A 13,457-nucleotide genomic window follows, 5' to 3' on the forward strand; every position below is an offset into this window, starting at 1 on the left:
GCAGAAGTCAGAAGGCCCCGAGACCCGAAGATGATACCATGACCCCCTCTTAGCATCGCTACACCCCAATCTTCTTCCAGGTAGTAATTATGGTTGTTTGCTCTCGGGGTCCCAATGTCTTCCGCTACATTCCTGAAGGTGCGGCATCGATTGACTTGGACTTGGTGGCTTCTGCGGAACGCTTGACGCCGACAGTACGGCGACTTATCGTGCCAACGGTTTCACTACACGTAGCTAGGGTACGTGCCTATGCATCGGCGAAGACCGGGCCTATAACACCTGCCTTAGTGATCAAGCCATTGGTCTGGACTTCTGGCCGACGAGCGCATCTGGACTCTTTCCTCCGGCCGGGTTTTGCTGCATGAGATAATGATAATGCATTTCGTTGCGCCCGATACGTATCGTGATGGTTGCATGGACCGACCCTTTAGCAAAAGGGAAGGGGTGTAGTAACCCGGAGCCGGAGCTCAGCCCAAGCACCTAGGGATTGTGAGTCACGTATTGTGCCGTGGCGTCGGATCCTTCGGTTCTAGGGCGTGATGTTAACATGTGGCTTTGGCAGCATTTCGATCGTATTTTCCCCAACGAATACCCCGTGAGCTCATGTCATGAACCACTCCTAGTTCCAACTCAGTTGCTTAATCACTTTGACGATTTGAGAACATCCTTTTACCGTCTCCTACCGGTCTTTTCCTCCCCGTGCAGGTCAAGAGCTTTCCCATCATCACCGTAAATAGGCATGGCATTTGCGTGAGACAGGGAGGCCGAGTTGGAGCATTCAAAACAGAGGCCTCAGGAACCAAACCTACTCTTGCCTTTCTATTTCTATTCTCTAGAGCCGAAAGTCCAAAACCACAACGTTCTTCTTATCCGTCGCACCGTCGACATCAGCGCGCACAAACACAGACAAGACGTTATCGTGCTCGAGCCTGGCCGTATCAACCAAGGGCTCTCCGGTATACCCGTGCCCCTCCCAGACCTTCTCATAGTGGGAGTATCCACTCGCCTTGGTCGCTTTCAATATTCGAATTCTCGGCGTTGTCGTTTCTGGCAGAATAAGAAACAAATCGCCGTTTTTACTGATGGCCAACCTGCCGCGCCTGGTCCCGTCAATTGGTTGGATTCCTTGCTGCCTCCATGTCCCTAGAGTTTGAGTTTTTTTTTAAGCTTTGTCATATACTGGCAGAGAAAAAAATTCCTGATCTGCTGTTCAATCCGGACAACTACCTAGGTAGGTAGGTAGATGCATATAAAAAAGAAAAAAGGGCAAAGGACCGTTTGAACGCTCACCTTCCGGAGACCGATAGTAATGCTTCCACAAGTACGTTCCGCCATCCAGCGTGTCCCGATTGAGCACATGCACCCCGCCGTCGTGGTCGACGGCCTGCGCCTCCTGGTTCATCAGCCCGGACCCCTTGGGAATACGGAACGCGACGATACCCTCGGACTTGTTGTCGATAGTCCCGCCGTCTTTCAGATCCGCAACCACCTTGCCGCTTCCATTATTCCACGTGTAACCCTGGTCGTCGCTGTACGCGTAGCATATGTCGTGGTTGTTGGCCGCGCTGTTCGGCCCTGCCTGCTGCTTGTGCTTGGTGTCGAGCGGGTCGTCCCAGCCGTCGTAGTTCACGAAGCCGCGGTAGACCCACGTCACGTGGAGGCGTCCGGCCCGGTAGTCTATGCCGTGCACGTATGGGTTGCTCCGGATGCCCGTCAGCGGCGTCCCCGCGAAGGTGAAGAGCCCCGTGCTGCCTCCGTGGTAGATGTACAGATGGTCGTTGCCGAGCCCGGCCTTCCCGTCGCGGAAGGAACAGAACATGTTGTCGTCCCCCATGGCACCAAAGCGCGGATACGTCACGTACCCGAAGAGCTTGTGGGTCGGCGGCAGGCCGGGGAAATAATCGAGAGTTGGGGTGAAGAGCGCCGGCGTCCATGCGAACTGGGCCGGGAAGCTGGCAACCTTGCGAATCGATCGCCGATACCTTAGACTGAAACGGGGTATTTCTTTTTCAGGTTACCTGCCATGCTAGCGGCCATATATACCCGACCTGTTCGGACACACTTACACGTCACAGTGGTGGTCGTAGGACAGGTGGATAGTGCCATCCCCTGGACAGATGCCCAGCTGGACCGTGTTGTGTCCATCGTCTACTGTCTGGGGGTAGTCGCCAAACACCAACGTATTCCATTGCCCATATGGCAATTTTCTCCTCGCCAGATGGACGTAAAGGGGCTCAGGGGGGGCGCCGGGGCCGAGGTTTCCATAGAACGCGGCGTACTGCCAGCCGTTGAACGTCGTGATTGCGTCCTGCTGGAATGCATTGCCGTTGAGTATGCATCTGCGGTGGGCAGGGTCTGCACCCAAGACCGAAACGCTGGGTTTGGCGAGCATGGCTGAACCTGGTTGGCAATTAATGACCGGCTCAGTGTGAGGTGCGAGAATCCCAAAACACTGACGAAGAAAGAAGCTTTAGCATGTCCAAGTAGAGTTAGATCACGTTTCTGCTACAACGTGCAGATGGACCCAACTAGACATTTGTGGCCCGATTGGGGATTCCTTCCGCAGACCTGATTTGTGGATAAAATGATGCCGGATGAACCCCTGGCCTGGCCGCGGGCCGCTAGGGGTGTCAGGGAACGGGTGCGGACAGGCATGCTAATTACTGGCCCAAAGCCTGGGAAACCCGGCTTTTTCACATACAGAATGGTTGCATATTGGCACAAGTAGCGAGCCTGTCGGGTTAAGGGAGCTTGGCCAGGCCAGGACCATGTGAGGGTTTTGACTGCTGGCTGGGTTCCTGGCTGCACCTATGGGGCGGGCGACGGGGTGGGTTGGATAAAAACAAATGTCCCTTTTGAGCCATTGGGATTCAATGTGAATGGTGGATCGAATTGAATTAAATCGCGCGGAGCGACGGCTTGTTCTCAATTGCCTACCTAAGGCATCTTATCTTAGCTTGTGTTATCTCGTTAGGTGCCTTTTGCTGGAACGAAAGCTGCACATGCTCTCTCGCCAGCCCTCTTCGATGCTGCCTGGCACATTGTTGATGCCGTCGCGCGCATGGCTCGTATTTCTCCTCTCATCGACATGTTTTAAACCCCAAACCCCAAACCCCACCTCCTCACGTGGGGTAACTTGTCGGCTTCCCCAGACTCTCCTCTCTTTAATAAAGTGGGCTCCGTTCCTTCGGCCTCCAGCAGAGGATCAATAAGGGTGGACTGGGGAGGCCGGTGGCTGGGGTATCCTGGTATGTAGCTCTCGGTTCTATGCACCTATTCCCCACACCTCTACGAACAGGCTAATAACTCTGAAAGCGACGTGGCGAGCAAAACGGGCAGCGATACGGCGATCCTCTCGTCTCTGCCCCCGCTCTCGAATGTTTGTGTAGGTGGCATGTGTTGGTAGAGCGGGCGGGCAATGTACGTAGAGAGGTCGTACTGCATCAGCACGGCCGGCCGGCGAGGCGGGTGGCGAAATCAAGTTGGAGTCGGCTGGGTAACTGAGGTATGAATATTGCATGCATGCATGCACGCACTAAGAGACTAGTCAACAAAATCTGCCCTCCGGGAACCCAACCGGCTCCCTGGTTGTCGCCTCTTTTTGAAACCACTGATGCTCTGGACTGCATATCTGATTACTAGTTATGTGGGTCGAATAACAATACTGACCTTGCTTGACCTGCACCAGACTAGCTAGGTAGCTATCACATTTCACCGTCCGCGTGAGCTGGTTTGATGAACTCTATGCCGCTGCTTGGTGGAAAAAAGGAACTCGATACTGACCGTTGGGGTAATCGTTGTCTGGCCCGCTCGCATGGGTGCCACAGATGCGGGCAGAGAGTGACGAGAATGGGAAACGGCCCGGAACCCAAGAAACATCTCCAATCAGGCGCCGAGACTAGAGACGGGGGGTGGGTCTCATCAACCGCCCGCGGGAGAGGACGTCGTGTCAATCACGGTATATTGTGCTTAGATGCATGCGGTACGACTACAAAAGGTCGGGATAATACCCTGGCCACCTTCCACACCTTCCCTTCCTAGAGAGCTCATGCTGGCAGTGCTTCTCTCGTCTCTTGTGGGCCGAAGTACCAGGTCGTGATAAAACGGCCTGATTCGCTTCACCATACGCAACTGGGGGCCCGGCCACTGCTTCTGTCGTCGATTAATTAACTCGTTTCTTTTTCTTTTCTTGGAGTTTTAATTCTCCCACTCTTCAAGGACGGCACCAAACAAGTGGCCAAAATGGGGCTCTCGGCGAGGTTGTTGCAGAAGATCGTGCGGAACGAGGCCATGGCCTCGGATCCGCCCGAGATTTACGGCTGGCGTGTCTATCTCCTGGCCTGCTCGGCCTGCTTTGGCGCCATGTCGTTTGGCTGGGACTCAGCAGTCATCGGCGGCGTCATTGTCCTCCCGCCCTTCGTCCAAGACTTTGGCCTGGGCGGAACCGACTCGGTCGCCGTTGCCAACCTGCAGGCAAACATCGTCTCGACACTTCAAGCCGGCTGCTTTCTCGGGGCCCTGCTTGCCTCGCCCATGACGGACCGCTTCGGCCGCAAGTGGTGCCTCATTGGCGTGTCCATGATCATCCTCGTCGGCGTCATCATGCAGGCCGCCGCCAACGGCAGTCTGGGCGCCATGTACGCAGGACGCTTCATTGCCGGGTTCGGCGTCGGCGCGGCCAGCTGCATCAACCCCATCTACGTGTCCGAGAACGCGCCGCGTGCCATCCGCGGCCTGCTGACGGGTCTGTATCAGCTCTTCATCGTCACCGGCGGCATGATTGCCTTCTGGATCAACTACTCGGTCAGCATTCACTTCTCGGGCAAGATAATGTACGTGTTCCCGCTGGCCGTCCAGGCGCTGCCGGCGCTGCTACTCTGCGGCTGCATGCTGCTCAATGAGGAGTCGCCCAGGTGGCTGGCGCGCCAGGACCGCTGGGAGGAGGCCAAGCGGGTGCTGTCGCGGACCCGGAACCTGGACCAGGACCATCCGTACATGCAGGAAGAGTTCCAGGAGATTGTCGACCAGCTCGAGCACGAGCGCCGAATCACCGGCGACGCCTCGTATTGGACCCTAACGAGGGAGATGTGGACAATAGAGGGCAACCGCAAGCGCGCCATCATCAGCATCACCTTGATGATCTGCCAGCAGATGACGGGGACCAACGCCATCAACACCTATGCGCCCCTGATCTTCTTCAACCTAGGTCTGACAGGCCCCTCGACCAGTCTCTTTAGCACCGGCATTTACGGCATCGTCAAGGTCACGAGCTGCATCATCTTTCTCCTCTTCATGGCCGACTCGCTAGGCCGCCGCCGCAGTCTGCTGTGGACGTCGATCGCTCAAGGGCTTGCCATGTTCTACATTGGCCTTTACATCCGCATCTCGCCGCCCATAAAGGGACAACCGGTGCCACCGGCGGGCTATTTTGCCCTTGTGTCTATTTTCCTGTTCGCGGCGTATGTGCTACCCCCACCAATCTCCATTTTTAAAACTCGGCAACTAACACACGAAAACAGCTTCTTCCAGTTTGGATGGGGGCCGGCATGCTGGATTTATGCCAGTGAGATCCCCACAGCGCGGTTGCGGTCCCTCAACGTGTCATATGCTGCGGCAACGCAGTGGCTTTTCAACTTTGTCGTAGCACGCGCCGTGCCAACGATGTTGGTGACTGTAGGAAGCAACGGCTATGGGTAAGTCTCCCTTTCCAGCAAAAAATTACAGGCACTGCTGTCGCAGACACTGACGATGGCCCTCACATACAGAGCATATCTCATTTTTGGAAGCTTTTGCTTCGCCATGTTTTTCTTCGTGTGGTTCTTCATTCCCGAGACCAAGGGCGTCTCGCTCGAGCACATGGACCAGTTGTTTGGAGTGACAGACGCTGCACCGGCAAAGTCGCTGACGACAGAGGATTATGTCAAGGATGAATCTCATGTCACGGAGAAGCGGGTCGATGTTGTGGCTTAGGGTATGCATGATTGGAGGTTTTGCAGATAGTCATGTTTCCCACGCTGCTTGCACTGTAATCGAACATAGTCCATAAGAAATCCCGGAAAAGAGCCCGACTATTGCGAAATTGGATGGTATAAGTAGAAGAGGTTTCATTCTTGAGTCGAATCAAGCTAACGACTCTGCTAGCTTCGTGGTATCATCGCACAAGAGTCTGTTAAAGACCCATAAAGTAGTAATTACGTGTTGATGGGTATATGAATATACCACCATTCCCAGCGCCGTCCGTTCCTCGGTAGTCAAACCGGGAGCCCTTAGCACTGAAGCATCGGGCAGGCAATGTTGGTGCCCTTTACGGCACCGTCTACGCCAGCCAGTGTGAGAACGGCGCCAACAACTCCGCCAAGGCCTTCGCCAGCAATGAGACCTAAATAACATACGTTGTCAGAAACAGAAAAAAGTCGAGGTGGAGCCGGCAAGGAATTTCCTAGGGAGAGGGAAGACGAGACAAACGTACCGGCAGCAAGGGCATAGCCATAGATGTCCCAGGTCCTCATGTCCCACTTCCTCCAGAGTGCGGCAATGATGGCGCCAAGAAGCGCAGCAGTGCCGTAAACAGTAGCGGGAATGACCCAGGAAAGCGCAATTGCACCCCAGTTAGGCAGCCACTTGCGGTATTTCTCGCGCTCACCAACCAAATAGTAGTGACGGATGATCACCTGGATGACTGAGACGGCGCCCATAACAATGGAGAAGATTCCGCTCTTGAGGGGAATCTTGACGTTGGGGTCTGTGACGGCCTGAGCGACCGCTGCCCACGCCGTCACCGACGGGACCTGGAAGGGGCAGTGCTCAATGGAAGGATCATAGATGCACGGGTATGCCGATGTGAAGAGCACAAAAAGACCAGGAGCAAGCCACACGGCGACAAAGGTTCCGCAGGCCTGCGCAATGAACTGCTTGATCGGAGGGGTGCCAAGCAGGAAACCGGTTCGGAAATCGCTCACGAGAGCATTAGCTACTTCAGCGCCACCTGACGCAAGACCGCCGGCGACGAGGTTGAGTTTCTGGGCGTGCTGGACCGTGTAGCCCGAGTGTGAGGTGGCAGCGCCAAAGATGAGCTGCGATGCCTTGGAGGCGGCGGTGAGGGGCGTGTTGTCGGTGACGGCGCCGATCTGGATGGCAAGGAACGAGAAGAGGAAGGAAAGGAGGAAAGACAAGATGGTCAAGCCGGGGTGCATCTCCCAGAGGAAGTGGAAGATGAGCATGCCCACCACCAGCGTGACAAGGAGGCCAGTGAGCCACATCCAGTCCTTGACCTGCTGCTCCTTCGGCGCGGGATCCTCAACCTCAAACTCGGTCCTCTCACGCGGAGCTCCGTGCTTGGCTAGGAAAGCACTAGATTTGCCTCGGGATAGCAGGGCGTTGTTGGCGCTCGAGCACGCCTGGTTCCAGAGCGACTTAAACCCAACTCCAATGACCTTGTACTGCACAACGAGCTCAGCCATGGAGGCGCACACCATGACCATAACACCAGGCCACAGCAGCCAGTATCGAGGAGAGGGAGTTCGCTGCCCTAGCTTGCTGAGGGAGTAGAAGGAGTAGTAGCCGTCCCAGTCCGGGTCACCATCCGAGAGGTCGATACCGATGCACTCGCCATAGTGGACCAGAAGAGGCCCAATGAGACCCCAGCCAAGAACCGAGCCGGCAAACATGGAAATGGCCGGGTTGAGACCGATCAGAATGCCCGAGCCAATGAAGGCCGGGGTCCACTCAAAAAACCAGCCCCAGGACTCGACGTTCATAGCCCAGCTAGTATGGCCACTCCAGATATGGATCCACGTGAAGAAGTGCCAGTCGTAGAGGATGCCAACGGCGTAGTAGGAAACGACGCGGTGAATGAGGGCGCCGAAAAATGAAATTCCAAGGCACTTGAGCTTCTTCATGGCCTCGATGCTGCCAGCGGCGCCCGCATGCATGGACCGGATGGTCAGGCCGACGGCGGTGGGGGTGGGGAACATGAGTCTGAGCTCACGAGCGACCTGGATGATGAAGAACTTGCGGAGCGGGGTGACGTAGAAGAGCCCTAAAAAGGAGCAGACTAGCGTAATGGTAAAGATTGCACCGATGTCATCCTTGGGTGTGCGACCCTCGCCCATGACGCCGAGCTGATACATGGCAGGTATGCCAGCGACAAAGATCCCGCTGATACCTCCAGCTCCGGTGGCGGCAGCCTGGATAATCGAGTTCTCCTGGGGGCCGAAGAGACCGCCGATGATGGGTGTTTCGCCACCGACCTTCTCCAGAAGCTTCAGGAAACCATAGCCGAAGATGGCGCCGAACATATTGGCACTGAACGTGAAGCCAGTCTTGAGGCCTGTGACGAGGATTGGGAGTTAGCCCCCCTGCATAAGGCACGCCATGCTGTATGGGCGTAGTAGGGACTCACCGAGATAGAGGTTCGAGGCGCTAACGAGGCAGCCGAGAACGATGCCCGTGACGACGGCTCGGATGGTCAACGGATTTGGCTCGTAGGGGATACCAGGGTCCATCTTCAGGGGGATGTAGAGATCCTCCTCGACGATCTCGCCATCCTCAGTGCCCTCATCCTTCATGTCGCCCACGTTCTCAAAGGGCGGCGTGCTCTCGGCGAAGGGCTTGACGGTGCCCGTTGCTGTGGCATGGACGGGCTGCTTCTCCTCCATGGTGGCGGTGGTTTTGGTTTCCTCCATGATGCCTCGTGGTGGGTCGCGTTTCACGGAGATGCGATGCGATGCGCTGGCTGGGGTTAGAGACACCAGGCCAGGGCGTGGAGGGGGGGGGGGGGGGAAGGGTCTGGCGATGCGATGTCACAGAGATGGGAGCGAGAGACAAAAAGGCACCAGGAGGGCGGGACGCGACGTGCATGCAGTATTTAACTTGGATGCCCGTCCCGTCAAGGTGTCGACTTAATTAGCTGAGTCACGGCAGCCCGAGCTTCTCGCCTTAACAGGTTTCCCAGTGCAGCACCGAATCCGTGTTGCACGAGGAGGGGCTCGTCTCCAATGTTGCCCATCCATGGGACGACAGGGCTTTGCATGGTCCAGAAGTAGTCGATCTTCCCAGCGGCCAGGCTCGCCCGTGCTAAGTTGCCACTTACGGTGAGGCGCTCTGTGCAGCCCAGCGATAAGGAATGAAACGCTCTGCTAGGATTGAAGACAGATAGAGAGACGAGGGGCGGGCGGTCCGCTCGCGCTCCACCCACTGGGGAAGCTGTGATGCCGGTGTCTCTGATTGCCATTCAATTAAGCCAACCCTGCCGCACTAGGAATGTACATACTACGGAAGTGGGTCCCCAGCCTGCTGATTCGACGGGTTCGAGGGTACGTCCGTATTAGGCAGGTCGGGTGGTGCTCCCAGAAAAAGGCAGTCCCGCTGTTGTTCTTGAACTGCAGTTGTGGCAAGCCATGCCATCTCCGTGGGCAGGCATTTCTTGTTTGCGGATGCCGTTCATAGACTGTAATCGCCAATTCGATAGGGAGTTCCCGCCAACAGAAAGCCAACCTACTAACATTAGCGTGAATCTTATCCGAAGTCCCAAAAGTACGGATTCTCGCGGGCGGGAGGGGTTGTACGGCACATGTACATGTACAGACATGCATCCATACGTGCCTTGCGAACACACCAGTAGTATAGTATCAGTACTGGATGCACGTATTTTATTGCCCCAGCCATTCGCGTAACTTAGTTGGTGTTTTGTCTGCGGAGACGGCAAGTCGCATTGGACGGTAGGAAACCCTCCTAAATGTCCTTGGCTTCTTCGCTTGAGGTTGCACGATTCTACCGCAAACCTGGAAGGCGCCCCAAAATCACCCCACTGAAGTTAAAGCGCCAAGCCACTGCTCCTTCCCCCCTAAGCTGCGATATGCTGGGTGCTGTCAGTGGCTTGAGTCTGCCGAGGCCGCTTTACCTAATGAAGCAGGAAGCTTAGACGCTCATCAGCGCGCTATCTACGGCCCCCCGCTCTTGGCCGTCGGTTGGGAGGAAGCCGCGGCTATCGACGCCATCGACGCCATCGAAATTTCAGAACACTACGCAATACCAGGCACCTACCTCGACCTCTCCGCGTCCGAGCTGCCACAGATCATTACTAGGTAGGTAGGTAGTGCACAACTTGAGAGGAATAGCTTTCTGGAAAGCAATCAGCGACTTCAATTATCTCAAAATAGTCCTAGGTCTAGGGAGAACCTACCTATTCCAGAAATATATGCCTTTTCCTCTGCAAACAAATCCGGCCTCTGACAGTGACGGAGGACTACATAGTGCAACTGACTGATCCAACTTGTGTTAAATGGGCAGGTGCATCTCGGCGCACGCTTTCATCCAACCGCCCGGCATATGCATATTACCTCCCAATCCCATCAACACCCAGCGATAACTCGAGCTACCTACTTTAGGTAGTTTCGCCTATTATCGCGTGAGGAGCAAATGGGGGCCAATCACTTTGTATCATACTTCGATAGAACTTTAGACGTGCTACCCAAGAGTGCCATCGTTGTCCGGTTCCGTGCACTGTCCGTTTTGTAGGTGCGCCCAGGATGACTGGAATGCCACGCGAGTGTTGCACCCTGGACCACCCGAAAACGGGTGCAACTCTAGGACATAATCAATATTTACTGTACCTACTCCTCGATTAATTATCAGTCGCCGAGACTTGGCCAAATGTAGCAGGTCATTGGCGGTTGCTAATCTGGAGAAAGGTCATCCGTGAACGTGTCAAATCCGTGCTGTAATTGGCTTGTGCTTGTCCCGGATCTTGGCGCGCTCCACCAAAGCCAGAAATTCCGGATATATGCAACGGTAGCAAAGTGCCTCGGGATCTCACGGCCGATATTGAGATGTGGAAACTCAGCCTGGCTACATCTGTTCTTGGATATAACCAATGTACGATCCAAAAACATGCTAGGTAAGACAGCCTAGGCCTAGCTAAGTGCTCTCTAGGCGCCTTGTCTTCAGCCTACATAAGACCGCTGAAGTCCTCCTTTCGAAGGTCTACAAAGATTCCACGCCGAGCGAAAACGTGGGGGCCCGTGCGTGCCCGTGATCCCAACTGCCGTTAAAGCCTAAAAACAACGCCATTGCCTCCTGAAACTAAAATCAATGCCAAGACACGCAAGGCCCACAAAAGCCCCACCACAAGAAGCTTGTCTCCCCACCGTCACAGCAGCTCCTGCCATTCTTGACTGGACTCGTCCAGGGTCGGACCGACAAGGCAACATACAGGTTCCTCTCGACAAATCAGCAAACGACCATTGCGCATACCCCAGGAACACCTAAGCCGCGCAACGATACTGAACTAAAGTTCCCCCGACTCGCTAGGCATCAAGCAAAGCCCAATGACTTTAGGGAGATCGGTCTCGACTCGAGCTATAGGGAAGATGCTGTGCTTTTCCAAACGAACACAGACCAAGTCTCTTAGTAGATTGGCAGTTGGTAGGTAACTTAATAGTACTGCGCACAGCGTCTCTCATTTTGATCAAGGCCCGTTGGATTTGCGCCGTTCAATGCTCTAGATTGCCGATTAAAGTGCAACGCTAGGCCATACTCGTCAGGGCTACAAAAACGCTCGTCAGGGCTCCAAAAACGCCCTGACGAGTAGTACTAATCAAGTCAAGATTCACTCGCCTCAGTTCAAAAACTCGAAGTAGTTAGTGCATGAAACCAACATCGATAGGGAAGGTTGTACGCAAGTGGCCACACATGACTAGTGATTTGATGTGGAGTACGGATACAACCATGGATCCTTACGTGTCAGTGGGTGGGTACCTACCTATGGAGTAGAGGTGAAAGGCCAACACAGGCCAAAAACGAATCCTCCTCCCTCAACGCGAACCCATGTCGGCCACACGTTGTCTTCGTGGAGGAATCACAGTGAGTGTTCTGCACAAACCTAAAAGTGTTGTGAAACTAAAGATGAATAACACGAAGCCTTACTGTGCCACCTATCTCTGCTTCTTGCACAGCCGATCCGATGTGGGTAGCAGCACGGGGAGCGGCTGGTCACATTGGTCTCGTAGTATCGTGCGGAGTAGTAAGTCTAGGTAGAATGGTACCGTTTCCCACATGCCATGTGTGAGGAGAAAGGTCCCATTGTTGCCTGAGGTGGCAGAGTCGCACATGGCAGCCCAGTCACTAGTAGGTTAAAACACTTTAGACGAGACGGAAAGCCCGCGCGTGGCGAGCCCACCCGATGCCATGGTCTCGGCTCGGCAACCCCGCGTCCTGTTTACACACGCAGTCTCAGAAAACTTGAGCCACCCAAAGCTAATTTCAAGAAATCCTCTTCCATTGAGAAAAGGGGCTCGCTACAAGGTCAGACGAAGAAGAAGAAGAAACCACATCATGCTACCCACCTTGCTAGATTCAACAAGTAATCAGTCGCGCGTTACTTTCGCTGAAGATGGCATGTAGTCGAATGGAAATAGAAAAAACGTACAAGGAGAGGATTACATGCAATATATCATGCTATGCTCTCGCTCATCTCAATTCACAATTTCACCAACACGAAAGTAGCACAGTTATAGAACACAACACATAATATGGAAAGTCAGTCTGCTAATAAGGCGGTGAAAAGACACCACAAAACCAAAAACAACAACAATACCAGGATCAATGGAAGCGATCGAGCTGTAGGCTCGATAGGTTGGTGAGCTTGAAGCAGAGTAAAGGTACAGAGTCCCATAGCCGGAAAGTCAAACGTAAACAAAGAAAAAGGCACTAACGCGTGCGCTGGTCTAGGGATCCCAATTCATGGTAAAAAGACGTGATTTCTTCCTAAAGATCAAGGGCCCCGGGGGAAGATCGATGCCCTCCCTCTGATCTGAGAGGGGGGGGGCGAACTACCCACTTTATACGAGGTGGGTAGGCCAAGAAAAAAAGAAAAAAAAGTACACTAGATTATTTTAGGTAAGGTTGTAAACAACCCCCTTGTTGCCTGGTCCCCTGAACCCCTGATCAATAATGAAATGCATTATCGTTTCAGTCGGTAGCATTACCAGCAACAGGCTTTCTCCCGGCCCCAACACAGATTAGCGCGTAGAGCTGCCCATTTCCAAGATCATGTTCAGCCTCCTTACATGCTTCCACGACCTGCTCCTCTGTCCAACCGAGTCCTTTCATGAATACAGTCTTAGCGAAACCTAGCAGCCCCCACCGTATGTTCTAGAAGAATTTCTCACGGGTCAGCGTCAGACGTGTAGACCCTGCTTCATTATCGCTGTCCATCCATGACCCGATCGGCACTCTGTATTCAGCCACCCGCAAGTCCTCAAACCCCGCCCCTACCAGGGCCTCATGTAATTTGTCCACGATGGACCTGTTAAATCCACAGCGAGATGCTGCTTCGACTCGGAGCTCAAAGAAACGCACTATAGGAGTATCTCGCGTGCCCCCGAGAGCTAGGTTTAGATCTTTGCAAAAAAGTTGTTGCATTTCCTAGAACTCGACCATATCGCCCAGACGAAGGG

The 13,457-nt window shown here is 54.3% G+C and overlaps 4 protein-coding genes across 4 annotated transcripts; 1 reads left to right on the forward strand and 3 right to left on the reverse strand.

The window, feature by feature from the left end:
* Window positions 1-347: 347 nt before the first annotated feature.
* Window positions 348-2,447, reverse strand: B0T26DRAFT_691320 (uncharacterized protein). Its single transcript, XM_060441118.1, has 3 exons — window positions 2,067-2,447; window positions 1,291-1,988; window positions 348-1,143 (listed from the first exon to the last, which is right to left on the reverse strand). Exons 1-3 carry the CDS (start codon window positions 2,390-2,392, stop codon window positions 833-835), a joined length of 1,335 nt encoding a protein of 444 aa, XP_060304141.1. The 5' UTR covers window positions 2,393-2,447; the 3' UTR covers window positions 348-832.
* A 1,795-nt stretch (window positions 2,448-4,242) lies between these two features.
* On the forward strand, window positions 4,243-5,970 carry B0T26DRAFT_737634 (MFS sugar transporter-like protein; the record flags this gene model as incomplete). Its single annotated transcript, XM_060443476.1, has 3 exons — window positions 4,243-5,459; window positions 5,520-5,693; window positions 5,766-5,970. The coding sequence occupies 3 exons, from the start codon at window positions 4,243-4,245 to the stop codon at window positions 5,968-5,970; spliced, it is 1,596 nt and encodes a 531-aa protein (XP_060304142.1).
* Window positions 5,971-6,266: 296 nt separating this feature from the next.
* On the reverse strand, window positions 6,267-8,657 carry B0T26DRAFT_633279 (OPT oligopeptide transporter protein-domain-containing protein; the record flags this gene model as incomplete). The annotated part of the gene is made up of 3 exons (XM_060436528.1): window positions 6,267-6,379; window positions 6,470-8,329; window positions 8,402-8,657. The coding sequence occupies 3 exons, from the start codon at window positions 8,655-8,657 to the stop codon at window positions 6,267-6,269; spliced, it is 2,229 nt and encodes a 742-aa protein (XP_060304143.1).
* A 106-nt stretch (window positions 8,658-8,763) lies between these two features.
* Window positions 8,764-9,685, reverse strand: B0T26DRAFT_691326 (uncharacterized protein). Its single transcript, XM_060441119.1, has 2 exons — window positions 9,604-9,685; window positions 8,764-9,495 (listed from the first exon to the last, which is right to left on the reverse strand). Exon 2 carries the CDS (start codon window positions 9,230-9,232, stop codon window positions 8,888-8,890), a length of 345 nt encoding a protein of 114 aa, XP_060304144.1. The 5' UTR covers window positions 9,233-9,495; window positions 9,604-9,685; the 3' UTR covers window positions 8,764-8,887.
* Window positions 9,686-13,457: the final 3,772 nt, after the last annotated feature.

This window comes from Lasiosphaeria miniovina (assembly GCF_030549165.1).
Source record: "Lasiosphaeria miniovina strain SMH2392-1A chromosome Unknown B0T26scaffold_1, whole genome shotgun sequence".
Lineage (NCBI taxonomy): Eukaryota > Fungi > Ascomycota > Sordariomycetes > Sordariales > Lasiosphaeriaceae > Lasiosphaeria > Lasiosphaeria miniovina.